This window comes from Excalfactoria chinensis, chromosome 3, assembly GCF_039878825.1.
Source record: "Excalfactoria chinensis isolate bCotChi1 chromosome 3, bCotChi1.hap2, whole genome shotgun sequence".
NCBI classification, from domain to species: Eukaryota; Metazoa; Chordata; class Aves; order Galliformes; family Phasianidae; genus Excalfactoria; species Excalfactoria chinensis.
The window spans coordinates 62,020,671-62,047,092 of record NC_092827.1 but is presented as its reverse complement, the minus strand read 5'-3'; the positions used below and the strand labels follow the sequence as shown (position 1 = coordinate 62,047,092).

Here is a 26,422-nt window from a genome sequence, read left to right as displayed (position 1 = left end):
AGAGAGAGAATTTCATGAGCAGTTAGTTCAATTTGATAAAAATGGTCAACCAGCAAAACTCTCCTCCCTCAGGAGAGCAGCCCTGCCTACCCTTGCACGGGGGACATCAGCTCTACAGTACCTGTTACCATGTCTCCTTGGGCAGGCTTGGCCCAGTCCACGATGACAAAGGAGTGACAGCCTTCTACTGCCACAACAGTGATGTTATGAGGGGCTTTGAGGGGACGAATGTCTTTCTCTTTAAGATCATTAGGGATGATCTCATCAAGGCTTTCCACTTGGAAGTGCTCCAGGGCCTCTGTCAAGGAGCAGGGGGCTGCTGGATCTTTATTTAGATAGGTCACATAAGGTGCTGAAAGAGACAGGGAAGGGTGACATTTAGTTAGCACTTTGTAGATTCCACAGAGAAGCATGCAGGCTGACAATACTCTGTGTGATTCCTACAGCTCTGTGTAATAGACAGGGACTTCTGTGGCCTAGGCCAGCTTGGGATCACACCAGGATTTTCTCTGTTTCAGTTTGTGCCCATTGCTTTCTCTTTTCAGTGGACACCAAATGAGTAGAGCCCTACTCTCTCATCTTTACAGTCCCCATCAGCTATTTATGCACATTGTCAAGGTTCCCCAGTTTCCTCTTCTTCACATTGAAGAACCCCAGCTCTCCTAGCTTCTCCTCATACATCAGATGCTCCAAACTTTTCATCACTTTCATGGCTTCCCGCATTTCTGCCTAATCTTCCTGGACAGTTTGACTTGGGCAACTCTGTCTGTCCAACCTCTACACATTTCTTTGTACTTCAAGGTGACAGTTCCTGAGCTGGTCTCAGCCAAGTTCCGTAGGCTTCCTTTTGCTATGGCAGTAAACCTGACCTAAAGGAACAACATGAAAAATACCATGGTAGAGAAATGATCGGCGCTGCTTGTGCCCTCTTTAGCCTTTCCTTAGCTTGCACCCCTCAGACCAGTCTCTTGCACTTTGTCAAAGGAATTTAGAAAGGAAGGTAAGCTTTTGGTGATCTCCAGGTAAGCAGCCAATGCTCAAATCACAACAGCTTTAGATTATAGCCTTGCCCTTGCTTGGTAGCCAGGAATCTTCTCTTGAATGTTCTCTCTTTCCATACAGAAATCATCTGCACCAGGGAGATATGCAAGAAACCATTTACTGGTCTTTGTAATCAGAACCACTGCAGCAATAAAGCATGGCTCCTGCTCAATTTGATTCATAAGCAGGGGAAGGTGGGATGCCAACATTCAGGGCTACCCCACACTCACAACTGTACCCAATTACCTAAAGAAAGGAGGTCCATTTTTACTGTGAGATGCAGAAGAGAACAGTCTGGCTGCAAGACCCTCTGCACGCTACCTACAGCTGCTTTGGGATGTTGGGTGGAAACATCACGCAGACTCTTGGCATTTTATACACGAGAACAGACCCTGCCAAAGCCTTTGATCAATATCTAAGACTTTACCAGGTCCTACACAAACATTCTGAAACTAGGCTGAAACAACAGGATGAGCAAGAGTAATTCCAAAGTGAAGTCTGAAAACTTAAAGCAATTAACACAGTGGTCCCCTGGGTATTAAGGGATTGGCAGTCACAAGTCTTCACCTTCCAGGAACACAATCTGTAATTTCTGTTTTTAGAATGCTTATATTGACTGGAATTCCACTTTGGCTCAGTAAATAGACTGGACCATCTTGTTATTTATTTAAATGCAACAATAACATTCAAAATAAGGACTATAACACTTGCTTTTGGAAATGTTTATTCAGTTGCAATAATAAAACCCACTGAAATGGTAATATTTTTTTCTAGTGCCTTTAAATGCTCATAAACTAACGTTTCTTGGTTTACCTTATTGGATTTCATGCCCTTAGGAATTTTTTCCAGATCTTGCAATGAAGCTAATTTTAGCCCCTCTAGCTAAATGAATCAAGAACTGTCAGTGAGAGAACTGAACAGAAACATCATGAAATTGTTTGGACAGCAAAACTGAAGATGCACTGGAAAAAGTCTTGGCAAATATAAAAACAAATATTTCACTCCAGAAGCAGAGTTCCACTGTAAGCCATGTGAAGCCTGCAGATGTTGGAATGGAAAGCAAGACATGACTCAAAGATGACTCTCCACCTCCTGAACTCACATCTGAAACTCCAGGCAAGCTAGCACATGATCTGACCTCAGTTCAAAGTCCAGACATTTGCAAAAGAGTATTAGGGGTTGATCAGTCTTGGCTGGAGGCTGGAACACAATTCCCTTGCACCTCAAAATCCCTTCAGTCTGATCTCAAGCTGCTTCTCTGATACAGAAGCAGAGTGGCTCTGAGAAGAAGGTTTATCTACACACTCGCATATGCTGGAGCAATGCTCACTCCTCCTGACAGCATACTGTGGGTTCATTCCCTAAGTTCCTTCTGCGGAGCAATGAAATAGCAGCCAAATATGTCTGCAGGCTTTACTTTTTGGAAAGTTCATATCCAAATGTCATTCATTTATTGACTTTCCCGTATGTCCTAAATGAAGCACACCTTTGATGTACATGGTGAAATCACAGGCTTCACATGGGTCAGTGAAAAGAACTAGGTCTTCCATAGGATGACACATCTACGTGGAGACTTGTACTGCCTGAACTACAGGTATGAATTTAAAGCGATGAAGCTGAGCTTACTGGAGCACCAAAGCAAATACTCTGACTTTCTCACTGACTTCAAGTAAACTGAATGTGATACAGAATATAAAGCAGAGTAAAATAGAGAAAGGTTTGCACTGCTTCAACAGTATTGGTGTAAGTCCACATGCAGATGTGCAAACATCAAAGCAATGAGCAAAGTATCCTTACCAGTGAACCGTTTCTTCCCAGCAATGTCATATTCTGATACAGGGCCAGTACCAACAACACTAGTCTCTGGAAAGACAATTTCTGATTCTGTCGTTGTAGTGGTAGTGACCGTAGTGGTGGCTCGTAGCAAAGTGCTCTCGAAAAACTCATAATCTTCAAAGGAAACACAAAATGAAAACGTTATACCCTCTTTTCACATTATTTTGGCTTAATTATGAGAAGAAAAACATTTCTATGATCAGTCCCAAAGAAGTGCCCAAGGAAGCCCTACTACAGCTACTGCACATTTCTTATGGGCCTCTAAATCACAATCCCACTTCAGCCTCGCAAGGGTTTCCACTAAACTGATGGACAGCAAGCACAAAGCCTTAGAAAACTAATGCCACTGCTGACTAGGACCTCATTCACACAGGTAAAAAGGGTGGCAATAAACAAATGTATATTCTATATTTTTATAAAATCTATATTACATGAAAGAACATGCTTTCTCTGCCACTTTCCCTTACCACCCCTAAAGGAAGACAGCACAGTAATTGAATCCACAGCCAAAGCCTTCAAATGCCAAAGGAGAGAGATAAAAGAGTAGAAAACAAGACTTTTAAAGCAACCTCCATGTTACTAATATAAATTCTTAGAGCAGGTTCCTACTGCTTTTAAACCCTTTTAAACATCAGAAAAGACAAGAAAATATTCATAACGCTGTATTCATAATTCATTGGCACTCTAGTGCTAAAAACACATGTTTCCAGGACTCAGAAAGTATTCTGATTTTCTATTTTAAAACAATTCCATGATTTTAGATCAGATGTTGTACCAGAGAATGTCTACCAGTGAGTGTATCAACCAGCTCTGAATGCAATTCATTCCCAGAATAGGCTCCTGTTAGATGGCAGGACTGACAGAAGGGGACCCTCATGTCCATTAACAGTTGCATTTGCACCATTGTCCTTCACATACGATGCAGAAGTATGGAAAGCTTTTCCAGCTCTCCTCTTCTTGCTTAAGCTGCTGTGCATGTGCATCAATCTGCCATGCAAACTCAGTTTCAAAGAAAGAAGAGGGAAAAAGCCAGCAATCCAAAACATGTCATTTGCAATAGATACTTATAGTTAAACTGTACCATCATCGTATATCACATATGCCTCTGGAGTTGCTGTCACTTCTGAATCCAATCCTGAGAATGTATCTACTGCAGGAAAAAGAAAAAGAAGAAAAAAACAAAAACATAAAAATTCAATGGTCACCATCCCATTAAAATACTAAAAATCTTTGTCTTGTTGATTTATAAAGAAATAAGGCAACCGCCAAGTTTAGCAGATAACACAGTGACAGTCCATTCCACATACTTAGCATAACAGGTGAGTAGCTAACTGCAACAGACAGGAGTTTTGCTGGAGGAAAATGGTTTGAAAGCTGCTGCTGAAAACTGAGAGCAATACACCTTCCAGGAGCTCTGCCCTGGGCTCCAGGGCTCTTGGAGCAGAGGCAGACTATCTACAGCCACATAGCACTCATCTCAGGATTTAAAAATATTCTATGGTCTCAAGAGTTGCAAATATAAGAAATCTATATTAAAGAAAAGATAAATTCAAAGCAATTCAAACAACTGAAAACTTCAAATATCTTTTGCAAGCTATGGAAAATCAAGCATAGATCCATACCAATTCAGTCCAAAAGGCATGGATTTGTGCAGTGATGCAATTTGTGCTGGGTCTCCCAGTGTCCAGCACCCAGACCTCTTCTGCACTTGCTCTAGTCTGATCCAGTAGACATGCTCTAATGGTACGTTTAGGCTGCACTCTTCAGAAGATCAGCTACTTAAAAGCCACTTATGACAGGCTAGACTTCCTGTGGAATTCTGCAGATCTTCTACCACACTGGTGCCAGTCAGTGTCTGCAATGCACACCATTCTCTTTGATCCCTGAGTCATCAGGAGGCTCAGAAATTTGAAGTCTTTTGTACAGTAGATTTCAACTCATTCACACCTATTAGCTGATCAGCTTTCATTCTTTTATAATGTATTTATTTATGCTGAAATCTGTTTTCTATTTTTGTGCCTGTGCAGCCTATTCTACTTCACTTTCTGTGTTTTGTTGCATTAGCTGTGGCATGAAGAGGGTGGGGTAGTCCCCAAGAGACCTGTCTATTATTTTCTCCCCATATACCAGTTGCATTTCTCCTGCTCACTCCAATCACTCTTGCTTCATCTTTTCAGTCAACCCTGCCTGTGCAAAGTAAGGCTAAGTCTTGTTTGCCATGGTCTTTTGCTATCTGTGAAGACAGCAGACTGTTCAATCATCACTAGATTTTATCACTCAAAGCAAGTGGTTGAGGCTTTATTTCACATAAGATCACAAAAAAAAAACCTAACTGATTGCACTGACAAATCATTCCTGTGCGGTCAATCCCCTTCCTGAAAGTTCAAGACTTTTGAATCTAGTTGATGATAAATTCTGCTGGGTTAAGCAAAAATTCTGCCAGAGAGTAAGTGAATTTGCCAAAGCTTAAGTAGAACACGTGTCAGTGTTTTTTGGCACTTGCAGACTCTGGCTGTTTAGAAGTAAAGCTCTTAGCAACAAAATATTAAGCTTTGGAAGAACAAGCATTTCATTAAATGAACTGGAGCGCATTCCAGATGCAGATTACAAGGAAAGACAAAGTAGAAATATGATTTGAAGCCGTCAATGGAGAACAGCATGAAATGTTTTGATAGTTCAAGTAGTAGTTGTTTATCCCTCTTGAAACAGATACAGCACTTGTTAAACAAACAAACAGCAATCATTAAGTAAACACTATCATCATGCTTTCTTTCCAAGCAAGCTCCTCTGTGAACAGAGCTGGTCGTCTTGCTGCATTCATAAATTGCTGGCCAACAGGATGAAGAAAAAAGATGCCAGAAAATCCCAATAATCACTCTTCAGACAAATTTTCATGCTTGTTAGGTTGCTCAAGTTATATAACAGGTAAGGAGTGGAAATCCAGCATCACCTTGTACTTGTACACCTCAATCCATTTGCAGATTTACTGTTGAAATGCCAGACAGTTTAAGAGTGAGTTTGAGAGTCTCTCATTCTGACTGAACACACAATCGGTACAAAAGTACTGTTTCTCATTCTCGGCTATAACCAAGTGCAAAGCATCACCAAGCTACCTGGCAGAAGGCAAAATAAAAGCCCCAAAATACACCAAGCCGAATGTTTTGACATGTTTGTAAATTCAAAAGAAAACCCCATAACCCACACCCCTCCTAAATATAATACTGCAAAGATTTTTTATTGTTCAGCTCCTGGAGCCTGTTCTCAGATTTAGTTGCTCAGATTTAACTATGCTTCACAAACTGTTATTGTTCTTATAGTGTATGTACACAGAAGAGGTCCTTCATTTATCAAATAGCACAAGTGGTAGAAATGGTAAGGACACTAACACTACCCAAAAATCAGAGTCCCATTCAGGCAACTTAGAAAATACCCATGTACAGCAACATTTGTGACAGATTTGTAAATAAATAAAAGAGAAGTGAAATTATCAAAAGAAAAACCAAAAATCTTCAAAGAAACATTTAATGACACGAACAACCATGGGGCTAAATATGAGATAAACATTAATACTATAAATTACTGTAATTCCATCTGTACTAGGCAATAATGTCTCTAACTTATTACTTACCCAGTGTTTTGTTTTTATATGTTCTCAGATCCTTTCCAAAGCTGCCATCTTTACACTCACTACTATTTGCTGAAGCCACACCTTTCCATATCTTCTTTACTCTTCACGTGATAGTTCAGATTTTCATGCCATGGTTACATGACCTACTAGTAAATCTACTTTCGCTTCAGAGATATAGGTATATAAGGTAATGTAAATGGGCTCAGTTACCCACTGAAACTAGCTACTCCAGATGGCAGATGTCTGACTGCCAACTCTTTCTTTAGGTTACAGCCATGCTTCTGCTGCCCCTGGGTAGACTGAGCAGGGTACTACCTATAAGAGGTAAGAATAAAGACTGCCATGGTGCTCCTTGATCCAGTTTCGTACAATGAGTAGCTAACTGATTTTCAGTGCAGCATTCAGGTGGTGAAAGGATAAAACCTGATAAGAACAGGCTCAACACGCCATAACTCCAGTGAATTTATATTTGTTTACTTTGGATTTTAGATTTGCACAACTCTCCTTAGCTTCTATAACTGCATGAGAGAAATAATGGCAACTACCAACACCTATCTATCTTTAGATGAGAAAGAAATTAATGTACAAATCTTTGCATCATCTGTGCAGAGCCAAGGTTGTCCTTCCCCAAGTTCATCCATGCTGTGCTGCATTTCTACTTGAAAATTGAGGTCTGGAAAGATAACAAGAATCCCATTTTTTGAACATTCATCCCACCATAGCCCAAAAGAGAGACTTTTCAGAACTCACTATGAGAAATAAATGCAAAATGGATAAGCCGTAGAGACTCTTTTGGGTCCTTCCCTGGCCTGGAGTGAGGATTTGATTCTAGGCGGCTGTTTAGCTGCAAAACTGCTGCCTATGCACCTATGTACGTGCGTGAACATATGTGAGAAGACTGGATTCAAGAGAATGTGAGTATTTTTCTGAAATCAACATATTTCCATTATAAACTTCAGCTTTGGGTCAAGCTGACATTTTCTAGTGGAAAACCACTAGCTGCTGTAATTTTAGCTCCTTACTTTATCATGCGGGCCAAAATTTTCAGAGGCAGATTCTTTTCTGCTTCACATTTATGCAAATGTGGTGAACAAAAAGCACAACCAAACAATTTCAAACAGCAAAAAAAAGAAGTTACCTTCTGCATTGCACTCTGGCAAGCCATCAAACCCTAACAGCAAGTTGCCCTCATCATCGTACTGTGCATAGGTGCCTGGAGGACAGGTTGGGGGTGGTTTCTCAGTGGGAGGTTCAGTTGTAGTTGGTTCAGGAGTGGTAGTTGTAGTAGTTGTTGTGGTGGTTGTAGTAGTTGTTGTCGTAGTTGTTGGGGGTGTTGTTGTAGTTGTAGTTGAGGGAGTGGTTGTTTTCTTAATCATTTCAAGACCAATCAGAGGTTTCCCTCCAAGGCTTATTATTGGTTTATCTTGTGCACTTGCTACAGGCTTACTAAATCTGCCATGTCCAAACAAAGGTATTCCATCAGGACTCACCATTGGGGCACCCTTTTCATCTAGGAGAGAACAAAATGAAAATATCTCATCTGTTGCAGACTCATAGTATGGTATTTAGCAACAACAAGAATGCTGAGAGTAACTACAAACTGCTATAATTAATCTGGCAGAAAAGAACGTTGTTATCTAGGAAAGACACATGGCTAAGAAAATCAGTAAAAGGTTCAGAAGAATCTCAGGTAGATCACAGTACTGTTCACTGTTACCAGCTGTTTGATGAACATTTATTGGGAAGAGTAGATGGAGATTTCCTTTCATAGTCACAACATGCAGACAGTGTCCACATTTAATCTAAATCAATCTTTTAATTGATGAAAAGCAGGATGAACCCATATTCTGTTTCCTGTCAAATATGTGCAAAGAAAGACTGGGATGAGCTAGTGAGGTGCTGTCACTGCAGATTAACTTTTGTGCCAAGTTCCAGGTACTGCAAGTATTCAAGATCACCAGTTTAACTGCAGGCACCAAATCTGCATTCAAGAGATCCATTCAGATGGATTGATATTCAACCAGCAGTGTTTTAACAAATCATACACAGGACGTTTTGCTATCTGTAGTCAGTTTCAGAAAACAAACAAAAACCATCACAGATCCATGACTGGTAATGTGCAAGTAGAAGAATAAATATTTTTATGTATAGAAATAAACAAACAAGTATCAATCTGGCTCAGATCTGCAATCCCTTCTAATGCTGATACAAGTGAGATAGACTTGGGTGATTCTTTCCACCTCATACTCAAGAACTTTGCAGTGTGCCCCCCAGTCCTGCGGTCCTGCGATCCTGCGATGTGCTGACTGTCTGAAGGTGACCTGAAGTATAGTAATCCTAAATGGCTTGCTCAGGACCTAGGAATGCTTAGAGCACCAAACAGCTCAAAGATCTGTACCACGTGCAATAAAAACTTTAGATTTTTTTTTTTTTTTCTTCTGTAAAATGGAAGCTGCAACTTACCAACAATTGTACGTCCGTCCCCTCCTAATTTCACTCGAAGTGGGTTGCCTTGGGAATCTTGGAGGTATTTTCCTTCAACATTTAACACTAGTCCTCGGTCAAGATCTACAATCTAAAAGCAATAGATGAACTTAAACATAGCCAACATGAGACAATATGAAATGAAATCTCACAGCAGCAGAAATCCTGGGGAAATTCAGATGTTAAGTGTGATGAAGAATAGGTACACTAGCTCCAGAAAGACTTTTAAAAGTGAGTGTAAGAATCGCTGATAAATTACTGCTGAAGAAAGCAAATCCCCAGGAGCTAGGCTTCAGTGTTGCACAAGAACCATATTCATATTGGCCTCTATAATGCTGGCATGTACAGGAGCTACTCCCTTGACTTCCTGCACTACTCCTAAGGTGGATTCATGTAATGCTCGTTTGAGTATGACTCCTAGTCCTTTTAAAAACAGTATTTAAAGCATGCCCACTAACAATAATAATAAAAAAGAGAGAGAGAGAGAGAGAGAGAGAGAAATTAGTTAATTTAGATTGAAACAGTAGTGAAAACAAAGTAACTAAGATTTTAATTGAGGTAGGAGACTGAAGAAAAGCCTCTGTCTCATAAAACAAATCTGTCTAAGAGCCTGGACTGAATTTAAGAGGTTACTTCAGTTAAAATCCAGTCCTCATTGCTGTTTCAACCCAAAACAGCTGAACTGCATGCTGTTTTAACCTGGGTTATTACACACTGTGGCATAGAATACAAAAATACAAAAGCTGCTAGCTGCTGAGAACTGGGAAGAAGACAAGAGCAGCACTTTCAAGTTGGCAAGAAAAATTTGAACTTGGTGTTGCAGAAAAGACTGTTGCAAGAGGAACAGTAAATCATGAGATTTGCAGAGGCCTCCAGAGCCTCTGGAAGCCTCCAGGCCTCAGATGATGACAGATAATGACATAGGTCTTCTTGTTTTACAAGATATTTAGAAGGTTCTACTTGCAGCAATGCCCTCCTCTTCTGCAGCAGGGACAGATGCCCCACAGCTTCCTTAGGACCTTTTTAGCCCACTTTCTGAAGTCTATCTAAAGAGTCTTGGATTTGCTTTTCAGAATGCCTCCCTTGAGTGTGAGTTACCTGAAGCACTTTTCCATGCTCCTCTAATGCAGTCAAGAAGACTGAAGTGCCCATAAAATTATTGGGTTTATGCCCTCTCTTTTATTTGTATCGTGTAATGTTCTACTGTATGAGCAGCTCTACTGACATCACTGAAGTTGGTCAGAGTTCTACCCTACCCAGTCTTTGTACAAGCACACATGAAACATTATTTTCTTCATTACACCGGTTGGTCATAAACGGACTGGAAAGGATTTTAGAAGACAAGCATTTAGGCACCAAGCAGGACTTGCCATTAATGGTGCCTAAGGTCTTCTGAAAGTACCACTAGAAACTGGACTGAACCATGAAACATTCAAACATTTTGAGGCCTGTCATCCCATAAAATCTACTGTGACATATTTGTTTTTAGAGCACCATGCTATTTATGGAGAAACTTCTTATGCTGACAGTCTTGTTCATGAGCTTCTCTCTGGAGCATATGGAAGAAGCATCATCACAGAGCCCATCTTTTGTGGGAACTGTTCTGGACAATTTCCATTCACAGTGTGCAGCAGTGTCCTGAGTCACAGGGGAGCAAAAGTTCCACTGATCATGAGGAAAAATGTTTTGCTAAGTAATGGGAGTAACGATGCAATTAAGTATTCAAGGTTTTAAATCAAATGTTTGAAATGTATGAATAATAAAATGGAGTATTTAGATTTAAATGAAACAGTGGAATTACACCATTAAACATCACCTCATTTTACAGCTTCTTTGACTAGGGGCACTGCTTCTCCTCTATTCTCAAAGAAAAAGTAAGTAAAACAAGCGGCCAAAGCATCTCAAATTTGCAGAGGTCACCCTACCCACTTTGTTCCTTGTGGGCCATTGATTACTCTCTGTCCACTTGGTTTTTCATTATTACCAGTTAATATTTTTCCATTTCCATTCTTTGTTGTAAGATTAGGTCGACCATTGTAACCTGAAACAAGAGAAGGAAATACACTGTTCAGAAGAAAACTGTGCATACTACAAAGTACAATAGTTTATAATGTAATTTAAAATGCAGTTTAAAATGCAAAGAAATGCAAAACCTCTTAAGAATATACTGTTAAATGCAAATCCTGTGTAGGTGTTTTACTGGTGAAGGTTCTAAGATAACTCCCACTAGCAACCCCTAGCTTTGTTTAACAGATACAGATATTCAGGACTTTCTCATTATGATACATCTCAGAATCTGTAATCAATATTCAAGAAGTAAGCAACTGAACCAATGTGTAATAACATTGCTGGATCTGAGAAGGCAAATATAAGACCCAATTCAGCAGCTGTGCATTGCAGCAGAGGTGGAAACATGGCGATCAAGATACTTTTGAACTTTGTAAACATCTGCGGAGTGTGTTGAGAGAAGAAATCTTATCAAACAGAATAACTTTCCTAATCTATCCTTACACAAAACTGAACACCCAGAAATCACTATGGATGATGGGAGCCTGTGCAGATCAGACTTCAGGACCAACATCCTAGGGCACCACATCACATGGACTAGACAATGTCCTCAAAAACTGAGCTCCCTGAGAACATCCAAAATAGAAAGTAGAATGTTATACTAAACAACTGAGTTTGCATTCTGATACAGAACTTTTCACAGGATTGTTGAAGTTTTGAAAACCTCAATTCAGTAACATTAATAGAAGAAAGACAAGATACCTTGCCTATAAGGAGGTCTAACAAACTGCCGCTGGGAAGGGCTCCGTAGCCTGGAATTCAGTAGTCGCTGGCGAGGGGACAAAGTGGAAGAGGAAACTGTAGGAGGAACAGTGTGTGTCGTTGTAGACTGAGAATAACGTGGCCAGATGAAGCTTGGTTTAGATGTGGTATGTTTGTTAGAGGAATGAATAATTCGCGATGCTACAGCAGAACTGCCTGGTGATTCAGGAGAAGATATTTTTAATGTTGGAGTTTCTTCCTTATCTTCCTCTTCAGATCCTAGTTTATGAGGTAGAAGAGTGTCCATAGATTTCCTCTTATTGCTAACAGTGTCATCAAATGTGTTTTTATTACCTCTTGAAAGAGAAGGAGACCACTTTGCTGCCAAAGATGTAGGTTTCTCTTCCATCTCTTTCCGATCATACTCACTGTTATAATCATCCTCTTCATCAGAAACTGACTGATGAGATTTAGAAGAGAAGGAGGAAGGAACTTTTCGAGGAAGTTCAGTTTGGGACATTTTAGATGGTAACAGGTCAATTTTTTTCTCTGTATGAGACACCATTCTTGTAGCAGCCCTTGATTGACTAGGTAATGAGGGACGAGTTTGTCTTGAAGAAGTGGATGACAACTTTGAATTATACTGGTTGTCTTTTGCTTTACCACTGGCAGAACTAGAGTCTGGCTGAGTAAGCCTTGATTTGTAGGAAGGTACCTGAGAACCTGGCTGCTGTTGCTTTGAAAGAGATAAACTTGAGCTTCCCTGAGAGAAAGATGTAGGTAATCCCCTAGAAGTGGACACCTCCTTAGGAAACACATTGCGGCTGCTGGCTCTGTCACCGTCTTCTGTTACATCCTCATCATCTTCTTCATTACTCTGGGATGAGACAGGAGATGGCAGCCGCCGGCCCCTGGAATGCAGTACCTTCTGCAGAGGTTCTGAGCGGGAGGTCTTCTGGGTCTGCTGTGATGGAAGATGAGAAGAGAATGTCTTTTTAGGCAAAGATACACTTGGATGGCTTGGGTCCACCTCATGAGTTACAACAGTGTGCCGATTTGATGGCAAACCCAGGAGACCAGGCTCTGAAGTTTTAGAAGGCATTTTCACCAGCAAGGGATCTGGCTTTTCTTCCATATTGCTAGAGAGATCATTATTTTTAGCAGGCAGAGACTGGGAAGAGGCTTTAGGAGAAGGCACATTAGTGTTACTTTGCCTTAGTTGCTTTGTTTCATTATCTGAGTACTTAGGAACAGATGAGGCAGAAGAGCGCTGTGCTGGAGATGGTGACAACGCTGATGGCTCATGTTTCTCTGTGCTAGTCTGGTGTGACACCTCTGATGTGTGGGTTCGAACTGGGGTTCTCCCTGAGGCAAGAACTGGGTGGATTGTCCGACTGGAAGACGGGGGTCTAACAATCCTCCTGTGATCCTGGGCTTTTGGTAGTGTCACCGGAGCTTCTTCAGATGAATTATGATCCTCTGTCACTTCAGTGGATTGGAGATTAAGTTCCAGTTCTCCTGTCTTTCTGGAAGGTAACTGAGATTTACTTGGAACACCTCCTCGACTCAAGACTTTATTCTTATATTCAGAAAGAAGACTCTTTTTATCACCAGCACCAGGTGAATGAACAGATGACTGCTTAGAGGAGAGTGACATCTGCATGTGTGAAGAAACAGAGGAACTTTGAGAAGGAGATGAACCAGCATTCACAGGTTTTTTAACCTCTGAATTGTCTTGAATCTTCGTTTGTTGCTGAGCAACTGAATCCTCATTAGAATCTGGAAGAAAAAAAAACTGTTTATTCATAACAATAGCAGAACAAAATACAAGAGAAACCAGTCAGGTACAAGAACAAGACTACTTGGGAGAACGTGAGACAGTATTTATTTCTGTACTAATCCACCTACGTGGATTTTTTTGTAACTTGAGTAAAACTTCAAGCAATTAAAATCAAATATCTAAAAGTGAGGACTGCAACATTCGGTCAGCAGAACCAGATCTTTAGCAGAACTTAGTCACAATTATAACAGCATTCAGCACTGTTCTATCTGAGGCAGGACACATTTTTAGATTAGGATTTTGCAAAATCCCACAACAGCACCTCTTTGGCAAGGAGGCAAACACAGAGTTGTATGAAAGAAAAGGAGTTGTCAGGTATAGTGCAACCAAATAACCAAGTATGGTTTATTTGGCCTTTGCATATCAAGAACACATATATTCATGCAGCATAACAGGAAATAGAGTATGATGTGCCTTTATTTAAATATTACAACATTCATAATGTTACATGTGGCAGGGCAATGAATGTTCATCTATAAGCATAACTACTAAGCTTATCTGCTTATCTGCTAGCATCTCTTTGGACAATGTAATGATGAAAAGAGCTAGCAGAAACAATGTTGAAGAAGTAAAATCCCATGGGTTAGATAGATGGAGAAAGCTAAGAAAAGTCAGAGAATGAACGCAACTGGAATCAAAGCAAGAATAGACAGACTAAGCAATTAGTGACTGGCTTGTTGCTTACCTGCTGGGATGGCAACACTGAAGGCTTTAGACTGAGGACCGGGTCCCCTCCTGTTTGCTGCACGAATTTTGAAAATATAGCGCTCTCCAGCCTGCAGACCATCTATTATGGCTGATGTTGTAGCTCCAGAGTAGGTGATGGACTTTGCTCCAAAAGGCTTGAGAGCAGGGGCGTATGAAAGAATGTATTCTGAAATGATTTGGCAGACGGTTGGAAGGAGGAAACTGAAAACAGTCCTGTTTCCAGCGGACAGACTGTATGGGTAGGATGAATTAGAACGTGCATTACTAAAATTAATACACTAGCAATGCACGTTGAGTCAACAGCTGGAGTACAAAGACACGATATATCTACAGATAGGTAAGTTACATTGATATTTGTTCATCTTAATAGAAAGATAAAAACAAATCATTGCAATGATCTAATTACTGAGATGACTTAAGAAATTTGTCTTGTCCTCATCTTTCAGATTAGGATTACAATGGTACACACGCACCCTGATAGTTGTCTGTAGGAAGGGATTACTGTGGGCATGAAGATGATCTTAGCCATATGCAGATTTTTTTGTCTTTTGAAGCCTCTGTAAGAGCTTTCAAATGGCTACCAGAGGGCAGTTCTTTAATATGTGGTATAAACATGTAAAAGGGAAAGACTGCAAAACAAAAGGACAGAAAGACAATAACTCCTTATTACCATGTGCTATCAAAATGACTGTGAAGTGCTAATTCAGTGGTTTCACTTAGCCAGTGTAAATATCATGTACGCTGTTTATTTAGTTTAAGTATAAGGCCTCTCTTGTAATAGTTCATAGCCAAGCAAAATGTAACGATATACTAAGTGCATGCAAGCGTTCAGCTCTTCAATATACGGCTATCTTAAAAATAGTTCATCTGGGTGCATTGGCTAAAGATGAGCAGCCAGATATGGAAGAAGGGTTACAAACTGCTTAAAATGACAAGTAGATTTTAGATTTCAGATAATGTCCCTGCTTGATCTTATTTTACGAAATAATAATTCTTAGACAGAATTGCAGTTCTATTGAAGGAACGGGCAAAACTCCTTCCAAGTTCAAAGAGGAAAGAATTCCAGCACTGCCTTGAAGAATGCATACAGTAGATCTTTTACAGGGACACAGCACACTTCCCTCCAGGACTGGGACTTTTTAAACCCTGAGATGCTACAGCACTGACGAGGCACTTCCAGAAACCTGTGTAATTGGAGAACACAATCCCATCGGTGGGAATGAGGCCAAAAATCCTACCTATTTCTTTTTGAAGGAAAAAAGGAGGAAAAAAATCCAAGAAAGCTTTAAAAAAAAAAAAAACAAAAAAAAAACCACATACACAAAAACATCCTATGCAAGCTAATGGCCACTGACAAATGAGTTTTCCACCTACATACTATACTTCTACACTGCATAATCCTCATGTGTGAAATCTGTTGAAATCTCTGTTTGTGCTTGCTTTATGAGCAGAGACTTTCCTTCCACAATAAACTAGAGATAAAACACAGTACAAATTCACATTCTTGGCAGCCACTCAACTCTTCCTTAGTTTTGTTTTGTTTTTTGTTTGTTTGTTTCTTGGGTGTTTTTTTTTTTTTGTTTGTTTGTTTTGCCTAACTGTTAACAAATCCTTTGGGAAAAATCCTTCCTGAGCTCCCAACCTGCTTATTGATGAAGAAGAGGTAAGTATGCATGTGTGATACCTCAGGAAGTTCAGTGATATCTTGGGAACAATGTGATGGCTTCCCAGCAATGCAGTAGAAAATCTGGGCTGGGAACAAGGAAATCTTGCTTGGATGTGAACCACTAACAACCAAGGAAGTCCCAGCACAGTCAGCGGTTTCAGTTTGCTGTGTAGTGGCAATCTGCTTTTGGGAAGACCAGATCTATCCAGAGTTACAAACAGAGAATGATTACTACCTTTAACTTTTCCTTCGCTCTCTGGGAGAGCATCCCAGGATGCTGCTACAGAAGTTGGTTTACCCTTCAAGGGCCAAACATCTAAATTTTCAGGTGCACTTGTAGGAGCTGTGAAACAGACGAACAGTAGAAAAAGCAATTAAGAAAGCATCACCCACATGGTACATGCTTTTTGTGTCTTCTTCTCATGGCAGAAGTGCCTATATGGTCATTTCAAAGACAAATACAAAATACATACAGAGCTTGGGTTCATGCAAGCCCATATTACAACTCTGTGTCAGGCTGATGCACCCAAAGGAAGAGGCAAGTCCAAGCGGCTGTGCTGTTCCCCAATATACCCAAACCACCTCTCCCACTCGCATCCCACTGCAGCAGCACTAAATCTTTTTCATACATACCCGCCTCTGGGGTTCGCTGGAAAACAGACACGCTCCATTTGCCTTCCTTTTCTCCCTCCAAGATTTGGACAGCAAACTCGTACATGGTGTCTGGTGCCAAGCTCTCCACCAGCGCCCGCCTGTTGGACACCTGCTTGTAATCCCACCTTGCTGATTCTCCCTTTTCCCGATAACGAACATTGTACTGCCTGGGATTAGACAATAGTTCAAACACAAAGCACATTAGCAGAGTGAAAGCGACAGCCCCCAAGGTCCCAGCCCCATCCCACAATGCTGTCTGTGCTTACTTTTGCCCCCAGATGGTGAAGCACCCCCTACCAGCCACCATCACAGAAACATGCAAGCTCCTGTGCCCTAAGCAAAACTGCTCCCACTACCAACTGTTAAATAAATGTAGAACTAATCAGTACTGCACTGTCAGCACTTCACCTCCAGTATTTATTCAGAAAAGGACACGTGGGCTAATTACCTATTTGCTGCAGCCTTCTGCTTTTCATGCTGTGCGTCCGTCCAAGCAACGAGCACAGACTGTGAGGACATCACTCGAACAGTTATGTCCTGCACCACCTCCACTTCTTCCTCCTCTAAAATGAGAAAATAAAATGGCACGTCAATAACAACAATAGTGGAGATCTCATTAAAAAAAAAAAAAAAAAAAAAAAAGACCCCAGTAATTTATTCTATAACAGGCAGATAGCGTGGATGCGTAGCAAAGACAACAGTAGTGGAAAAGCACGTGCATTTGCTTGTAGGACTTGAGTACTCATATGTTGCGTAGTCCTTTAATATTTTGCTCAAGCAAGCAGCTGCAAAGCACATTTCACTTCTTCCAAATGGGTTTTTAATGCAGATGGTTCTCAGGCAATACAAGATTTTCCAATGTAAACAAAACCTCCTGCACAGTGGCAAAGAGGTCTCATCTACTACTCTAAAAGTGACTTAGAGAACCTATCCACAAAGAACACACATTTTTCACCACCTCTCATGATGGCAGTATTTCATAAATGTGCCACAGAGGTGGGAATCTCTGCCTTCCTCCTGAAAGTGGTTGCTTGCAATGGAAGCACATGAAGGGAGAAAGTAAGCATGAGAAGTGGACAGCAACACCTCCACAGAGAAGATGCATGTTGGGATTTTAATGACACAGCTCACAGTTTTGACAGAGGTATTTTCCATCACCATCAAAATACTTGAAACAAATCCATCCACCCTACACTGTTCTAATCATAATGTGAGAGTGCAAGAAGGTGGAATAGGCAATGGGGTGACTCAGAAATTCACTCATCCTTTTTGACCACAACTACAGTATGTAGCTTCTTCCCTCCAAAAGAAAGTGAACACTTTACTATGACTTTGCTGACTGGGCTGACTGGAAATCAACCCTGCATTAAACAAGACAGAAGTATGACAAGAAGGCATCCAGTTGTGGAGGTGCTGGCTTCCATTTAATCAAGCCTTCTCATGGGGTTATTGTAGTTCGTAATGTTTGCCAATAGCTACAGCAGAGATTAAAAAATAAAGAAGAAAAAAACCCAAAATCTCAATCATATTGTAGGATTCTATTCTTTTATTAGTAATACTTAAGACACAGAAGCAAAGACAACCACCAGGCTCTTTAACCCACATAGAAAAACCAACCTCTAGCATTTGCAGTCAAGAAACACAAAGCTATCTCATTTCATTCAAATACCTCAAGGAATTGACAGCTGATGTGAAAGAAACATACCTATGACTTTCCTTTTAGTTAAAGATGACCTATAGACAGGTTGACTGCGTCCTGGGTTACTCCGTGATGGCAAAGAAACCACATGAACTGATTCAGAGGCTGTACATGGGGGGGGAAAACAGACTTATCTGTAAGCTTTATAGTTATAAAAAAAAACAACAAACATCAGTCTTTACAGGTAAAAATTAATTTTATTCTTTCTTAAGATACAAAAGAATAAGAAATTTATTTGGAAAAGATAAACCCAAAACCCACAATACATTACACCTAGAGACAACCTCAGCCTGAAGAAACTTGGAGTAAGGATGAAAGTGTCAGAAACAGAAGCAGCAGCAGCAAACACAGCAGCCAAGCACTACAGAGAAACTCGGACCAGAAGAGAACTGGATTGCCAACGCAACATTTGCACAGATGTGGAAGCACCATCAGCTACAGTGAGTCTCTTTCCAGAGCTGGTCTTGGCAGAGAGATGAAAAGTGAAGAGAAGAGAATAATTAGGAGATCTCTGCTAGGAAAGGCTGTGAAACCCTGGAATAACTGATAAAGGTGACCCAGGAGTTCTCTCTCCTTGGACAAACCAAGATAAATATGTTCCTTTTGTACAAAGCCTACAAAATAAAAGAGGAAATAGATATTTAGATTATAACGCCAGGAATTCTGGCAGCCATGTGTGATTTTTGAACCATCACCAGCTTTGTAATCCAAGACCAAACTGTCTGTGGGATAGGCTTCCAATAGACAGGAGAGATTAAGAATTTTAACCTTAAGCAAATGCATCCAAGCAGTAAAGAGCAACTAAAACTTCCAGGAAGAAGGTTAAAGTAAGAGTGTAGACCTTGAGCCCACTCAAGGTAGAGGATCTCACAGGACAAAGACAGGTGAGAGGACAATAACACAAACAACACAGAAATAAATGCTCTGCCTCTAGAGAAACAAAATTGCTGCAAACCCTATTGTTACAGCTATCTGGAAGTCCTTTAGATCAAGAGCATGTGATCTAATGTAGGAATACAAATCATCATAGTATGGCAGAACTGGAAGCACAGCAGAGGCCAACCTGACACAAGATAGTGGCCAGAACCCGGAAATGTTGAGAACATGGGCACATGAGGGTAACACTCCAGTATGGAGACCATGAAACAGTTTTACTGGTAAACACGGATACCTTTAATTAGAGTTAGTTTTCTATCCACTAGTCTGAAATAATCCAGGGGCATAATTTTTAAGAAGAGGAGAAGGAACAATGGATTTGAGAGGTGCCCCACCACATGCCAGGAGACTGAGCTATGCCTCTTCTCTGCCCTCCCTCTGCTGTTCATACAGTCAACTTGCATATGGTCTCTCTTTAATACATTTTACTATGCTTTCCAGCTTGGTAATCATAATTTCATGCAACACCAAACACACTTATAGCAAACATTTTCATTTATAAGGGGAAATCATTCTGATGGCTACAATAATGCGATCTATGGCCACGTAGCAGCAACAGGCAATTACAGAAGATTGCTTTTTGCCTGGGGAACAGCCTTGTCAGATATGGCAAGAGAAACCAAAGAAACCCAACAAATCAGTGGGGCAACTGCCAAGGGCAGTCTAGCAGCAGTTCTCCCCCATGTGATATCATAGGAATCTGGCTTACCAAGTTTTCTTGCTTCCTGGTTTTGCCGTTCTTGTGGCAGTGGAGCATAGCTCATCCTTCGGCTGCTCTCTCCATACCCACGGATCTGCGATCTGCTGCGTGGACCCCTGAAGCCTGCTCCGTAAGGTGGCCTCCACCGAAAAGGAAACCTGCCATCTGGAGACTGGGCACGAGCTCTCAGAGGTCTGCTTGGCATGTCCTTCTCTTCAAAAAAATAAGCAAACACACACAAACCCCACCACAGTTATTATAAAGCACATGACATATATAGCAGCCCAGATACATCTGTTTCAAGCACACAAATAACATCAGAACAAAGAATATAATTCTATAGTTTTTTAATTTTCCTCTAAAACCCAACTGCAGATAGAAGCTTTCCTAGTAGGATGCACAATACTCCACAATGTCATTTCTCAGGCACTTCAGACAGAGTGGTGCAGCACACCCAAAGTGAAAACACACTGTAGTACAAGAACTGCTGCCAGAAACCAGGATTGTCTTGCAGCTTTCCTGTTTAATCTTTCCTCATTTTTTATAAATCCCCTTTCCATAGTTCAGGCACACAAGAACATTATTCTTCTGGCAAGTGCTAAAGGTCAGTCTAAAACGAAGCACGGAACAATTTCACTATTTTTAGACTATTTTAGAAAGAAATATACATTAAAAGCAGGTTCTCCTAAATCCTTCACTAATGATTCTGCTCACTGACAGCCTCGCATTTAACAGGTCTGTTCTACAAATGCCTCCACTTGACTTCATGAACTCCTGCTACATGACACTTGAGCATTCTGCATTGTAATAGGTACCTCGTGCAAGCCATTTGGCAAGTTAGCAGTGCTCTTCCAAGAAGCAGCAATAAAGCAAGGATTCCTCAACCATCTAGACTGCTCGTACTCAAATCTTCTCACATATTGGCTAAGTCAGCTGCTGCAACTGCAGAAATGTCAGGAGAACAAGAGCCTGGGACTGTACCAGCAGCCAGCTGCAGAGACCTGGGCAGACATCAGTACACTGAAGTACCCCCTGCCAGAGCAGAAGTGAGATCCTCTTTCCAGTACCAGCTTGGGAGCTCCTACTTATTTCCAGTTATGTTACTTGAACTGTGTATCAGTGCTCCTATGTCCCCACACACACCAAAAGCAGATTCTTCGCAATGTTCCTGCTCGGTGATACATCTATAACCAAGCTTTGCACTGGGCCCTGACGTGCTGACAAAACTTCAGACAAAATCTTCTCACAGTCTACAAATAAACTTTTATCCACATTTTATACCACAGTGACTCTCAAAGTTGTTTGCAAAGCTCCCTTTGAAGTCTCCAAGAAATGCAAGGTTTCAGTGATAAACAGGTATATAACACATACAGAGAACAGACTCTCCCAGTGAACTATGCTATTGCACTGAAACACTGGGCAGCAGCTCAGCACAGTAAACTTTGCTGAAACTTTTATTTCACCTACAGAAAGACGAGATCACCACTTTAAACACATAGACTTAACTGTGCCTCCCTGGTGGCTGCTTATCACCAGTCCAACAAAATGAAGCAGCTATAAACCCAGATTAATCAGCCAATTAAATCACTACAGTGAAGAGAATTGCTTTCACGAGGCTACCCAATCACTTTTCAAGGAATGTTCAGTCACACATGCTGTTAAACACCTGCTCCCACAGAGTCTTCTTGCTCTCCTGAGCAGTTGCTGAGCACAGATTTCAGAAGCTCACCAGTCACTGATCATGTAGGCAGAAGTCCTCATTGCAGCATCACCACAGAGAAACAAAAGACAGCAAAATCCAAGTTGGAAGGAAGCCTCAGAGTTCTCCTGTCTGACAGGAGCCAGACCACCTCCAACAGTGAGCAAGGCCAGCTCAGTCTTCAAAACCCCACAGACAGAGCTCACACAGTCTCCCTGTGGGTCTGCTCCTGTGCTGCATCAGCTGCCTAGAGGGAAAGTTTTCCCAAATGTCCCACCCAAACCTCCCATACTGCAACTTGTGGGTGCTTGCAGCAGCCTAACAATACCAAGCAGCAGCTTTCTGGTTCAAGCAGTAGATGGCTGCTGGGGGATATCCCCTCACCCTTTTCTTTGCCAGACCAGGCAAACCCCACTCTCACAGACTCTACTGGCAGCACACATGCAACTGGCAACCACAACCTCCTCACATCTCAGCATCCCTCCTGAGCCCCATCCTTAGAGGCATTCAAGCCAAGGTTGGATGGGACCCTGGGCAGCCTGATCTGGTAGGTTGCAGCCCTGCCCATGGCAGGTGGTTAGAGAATGATGATCTTTAAGGTCTCAACCTGAGCCATTCTATGATTCTATGAGCTGGGTCCTATTGGTCAGCAGGACCTAGGACACTGTTGTGGTTGCCCAGCTCTAGCCAGAAAGCAGTGATAAAAGCCCAGGTTCCTTCTCAGCAGTCCTGAATGCTGCTGAGTGCTATGAGCCTGCTTGGTGTGGGGAGCAGGGAGTGACACTGCAGCCCATCGGCTCTGCTTCAGCAGTGAAAGTCATGGCTTCCAACTGGAATTAAAACAGAGAACTGTAAGTGACAAAGGATACAAAAGAAACTAGCCTAGCCAGAAAGCCATATGGCAAGAGATCAATTTAAAACAAATGTGGCTTTAGGCAACGAGAATTTTACCGGCACTGATGTTGTGTGAAGGAGATCAGCTGAGGTTTTAAAACCAATGCTTCCTAAGGGTTCAGTTACTTTCTGCACTGTAGCACAACATTTACTGCTTTTTACTGTCACATCCCCTGCATCTGTGCACTATCCTGCTCTGGTCTTCTCCTCTCACATCCAGCAAGAAGCATGGATTTTGATGGGAAAGGCAACCCTGAGACTGCAGTGGCTGAGGAACAAGAAAAGCTAACTTAGTCCCCTAAGGAGCACAGCCTGGTCCTGCTGGCCAGGCTCATTTGTCTTCAAACAAACAAACAAACAAAACCCCAAACACTTGAGTAATAATATTTTCCCAAACATTGGGTAGGAGGAAGAAATAAATTTGGTTCATTCTTTAAAGTAATTCAGTTCCCAAAGTTGTGATTCCTGTGGGGAACCTGAACTGCTCAGGAAAAAGTCTTTAACACCTCACAGTTCATGAAGAAAGAAAGGTCAAAGCACTACAATGGTCAAATCCCATGACCTTCTTCTGTCAGTAGGATCCCATTCACTACACATCCAGGTGCTAGATGTGCACATGGAAATGTCAAGGCTTGGATTTATGAGAGTGTGCAGTTTATTTATTTGCCTTGTTGAGCTAAAGAAAACAAAAGAAAGCAAAACCTCTTAGAAAAAAAATAAATCAAGGCATTGTTTTTAATCATAGACTGAGACAAGAACAGGTGCAAGAAATGGGGTGTGGAGAGGCTGAAATGAAAAACCAGGGAAGTAACTATAGCAACAATATCAAATATTATAGTAATACTGAAGGCAACATGGAAATACGAATACAAATGGAAATTTGGTGTAAACTGGGAAGAAACAGTGCTGAAATTGAGAAATGGACAAGAGAAAAGTATGGATGGAAATGAGAGATGGACAACTACAAAGTGGATCCATTGGGGTAATGCTGGACTTCATCTACCTTCAACTGGACTGTGTACAAGTTCTCCAGGTTCTTCGAAACAGATTAATGTGACAATAAGAACTGGTTTGCTTACACACAAAAATCCAATGGGTATGCAAGTACAACAAGTGGTACAGAGATCAGTAAATTAAACCTCCTTCTCCATAGGGGAGAAAAGATGCGTTGGATTACAACTGGGAGTTTTCATTTCCAGTGACAAAGGAAGTGATACATTTACCAAAAGAGGTCCAAACACACAGAAACTCCAATATCTTGTTCACTACCTAGCATAACGTACCCCCATGTCATAGGATGGATGCTTTGCACTGTTGCTCACTTCCAACATCAATACCACAGGTTCGTCCAGGCCTGCTGAGTCATTCCCACATAGATGGGCTTCCTAAAATGGACAGTGAGAGCAACCAGTTTTTCAGGCCCCAGAGCAGTGGGGACATTTCCACCACTTCCTTGGATTGTAAGCCGATCCCACTGGGCATCTATCCCTATAATTTACAATGGCCTAAACATAGGCAAGTTTCTTGAATTCTCAGTGGAAGATAACTCCAAAAGGTCCAAAGACAAGACTTTAGATCAGTGTGAAAACAGAACAACTGACAGCTATGACAGTGCCTGTGACTTCTCCTATGAGACAAAGTAGATCTGACATTTATAAAAGCACACAAGACTGCAGTTATTGTTTCCCAGTTAATACCTACTCTGGCACACCAGGAATTCAACTGGATTTCAGCAAACTCTTGATGAGATCCCAAAACCATAGCAATGAAAAGACTAACCCTGAAAATGCATTCACTCCCGATCTTTTTTATCTAATAATCCTTGGATCGATTACCAAGTGATTGACTGAACCGAAAACTTACACTTGCCCATCTCCCTAATACTTGTGCCTGTAAGTATGACAAGGCTTTTTGCCTGAAAGCTGATTTAACAGTTTTGTGGACCTCCATTCTGGGCAAACTACAAAGATCAACTACTAACCATCTTAAGATTTCATCTAACGTGCCACCTGCAATTAAAATAAAATCAAGTCCTTTTCTAAATTCAGGAAAATAAGAACGAGTGACTCCGTTGTGTGCTCTCTTTAGTGTAGAGATCAAACATCAGCTACAGCTGCAATATTGTATCATGGACCCAAAAATGCAGGGCTGATTAAAGCCCTGGTAGTGACTTATCATAGTTGAAGCATCCACCAGTATTGCCAAAGTTTCTGTGTGTGTCAGGACTGTGGGAGAACGCTTTACAAATGATGTAAGCCCAGAGTTTGAGGTCTAAGCTGAGGATAAAACATCCTCTAAACAACCACACAAGGAGGCGGCTTGCACTTGCCAAATCACACAGAGTCTTCAGAAGGCCTCATCAATTATCGAGCAATGGAAAAACAGATTAGCTCCAGATGAAAAGGAAAGTACTGACCCCTAGTAATCAATCTGTAAATGTGGGGAAAAGCAAGCAATCCCAAGCAATTCAAACTTATTAGAATATGAATGTAAAAAGTAGCTGAAATCTGAGGCCACCAAAAAAAAACACCAAAATAATTTAAAAAAAATAATTGGGCACTGTTAGTTTACCACCACAAGTCTAAGTGCAAAATGTTTGCTTTTGCCTTTTGCAGTCAGCAAGAACTTTTCTGCATTTTCTTTCCATATGTCATTACTTTCAGCCCTGGAAAACTGGACCTATAAAATGTGTTCCGCTGCAGAGAGAACACGTATTTGGCAGAGATGGTAGACAACATTCATACAGTCTATAAACATCTACCAATCTTTCCACTCCAGGCAGAAGTTTGGAAGGCTAAACACAATGACCGAAACTAGCAAACTAACAGATTGAAGAGAGACGTTGCTTGGAGATAATGAACTCATCAGAAAGTGATCAAAAGCACGTATTAGCAAAAAACAATAATGCAAGCTGGGAAGGAAACCTCGACGTGGACAGCCCTGCTAAAAATCATCATGTCTACACTGCAAAGGTACGCTGGTGGAATTTTTTTATAGATAGAAAGATATTTAGTATGTTAGGTTTTCAGATAAGATTGATTGATTTTGTACCCTGGCTTTGAGACCAGTACTCCTTTCCCAAAAAATAAAAATAAAACAACATGGAAGACTAAACAAAATGTGCCAAACCGCTCAGTTCATTCACCCTCCTGAAAGAGTAGATCCTTGTCTTAAGAAGTCCTTGACTGCTCCCTGATCGCAATCACTTGTCCTCTGAGATAATAACATTGCATCTCTGCCAAATCACAAGAGCTATCCAGATTCAGAGCTCAGCAATGAAGTTTATGAACACCCTGTAGCTTCTCTCCCAGGACCCACCACCAAGACTAGAAACCAAATATGGTTACTACACCTCTGAGATAATTCTTTAGGATATAACACTGTTGTATACTATGAACTTTCCTAAGTGTTCAAGCCTTGCCATTGTGGAGGAGGAGTCATAAATGCATCAGTTGTATAAAAAAATAAAAATAAAATTGACAGAAATGAACAGAAAAGAGAGGCACTATATTTTGATTCTTCAGTTGGCAACTCTAAAATGAATTCCATTTGTGAGGCAAGACTCTTCATAAAACTTCAGCACTCTATAGCTTATTATATCAACCTCCCCTAAAAACAGCTGCTGAGAAATGTACATTTGGTGACGCTTAAGTCTGTAGCGTGTGGCAAATGCAGCCACAGAAGGCACAAGGAAAGCCAAAGAGTGTTCATGCACCAAGGCCTGTATCACAGCCAGACCTCTACCAGGAAAATAGCTTCTTGTTTTCAAAAATGCTTTGCAACATGATCTCCTATCATTTCTTCATGCCCGCAATGGGTGTTGTTTTCCATGTGGCTCTCCATAGTCCTCCAGCAGGTAAACCGCTTA

General features: G+C 41.1%; 1 protein-coding gene across 1 annotated transcript in view; it reads right to left on the bottom strand.

Annotated features, from left to right (window-relative positions):
• The window catches only part of FNDC1 (fibronectin type III domain containing 1), a 58,008-nt gene that overhangs the window by 13,204 nt on the left and 18,382 nt on the right, over positions 1-26,422 (bottom strand). The window contains exons 2-14 of the mRNA XM_072333358.1: positions 19,971-20,174; positions 18,332-18,430; positions 17,075-17,189; positions 16,606-16,793; positions 16,208-16,315; positions 14,284-14,472; positions 11,759-13,537; positions 10,915-11,030; positions 8,969-9,080; positions 7,644-8,015; positions 3,959-4,027; positions 2,839-2,991; positions 122-352 (exon numbers count right to left, since the gene is read on the bottom strand). Coding sequence (XP_072189459.1) covers positions 122-352; positions 2,839-2,991; positions 3,959-4,027; positions 7,644-8,015; positions 8,969-9,080; positions 10,915-11,030; positions 11,759-13,537; positions 14,284-14,472; positions 16,208-16,315; positions 16,606-16,793; positions 17,075-17,189; positions 18,332-18,430; positions 19,971-20,174 — 3,735 coding nt within the window. The remainder of the gene's footprint in view (positions 1-121; positions 353-2,838; positions 2,992-3,958; positions 4,028-7,643; positions 8,016-8,968; positions 9,081-10,914; positions 11,031-11,758; positions 13,538-14,283; positions 14,473-16,207; positions 16,316-16,605; positions 16,794-17,074; positions 17,190-18,331; positions 18,431-19,970; positions 20,175-26,422) is intronic.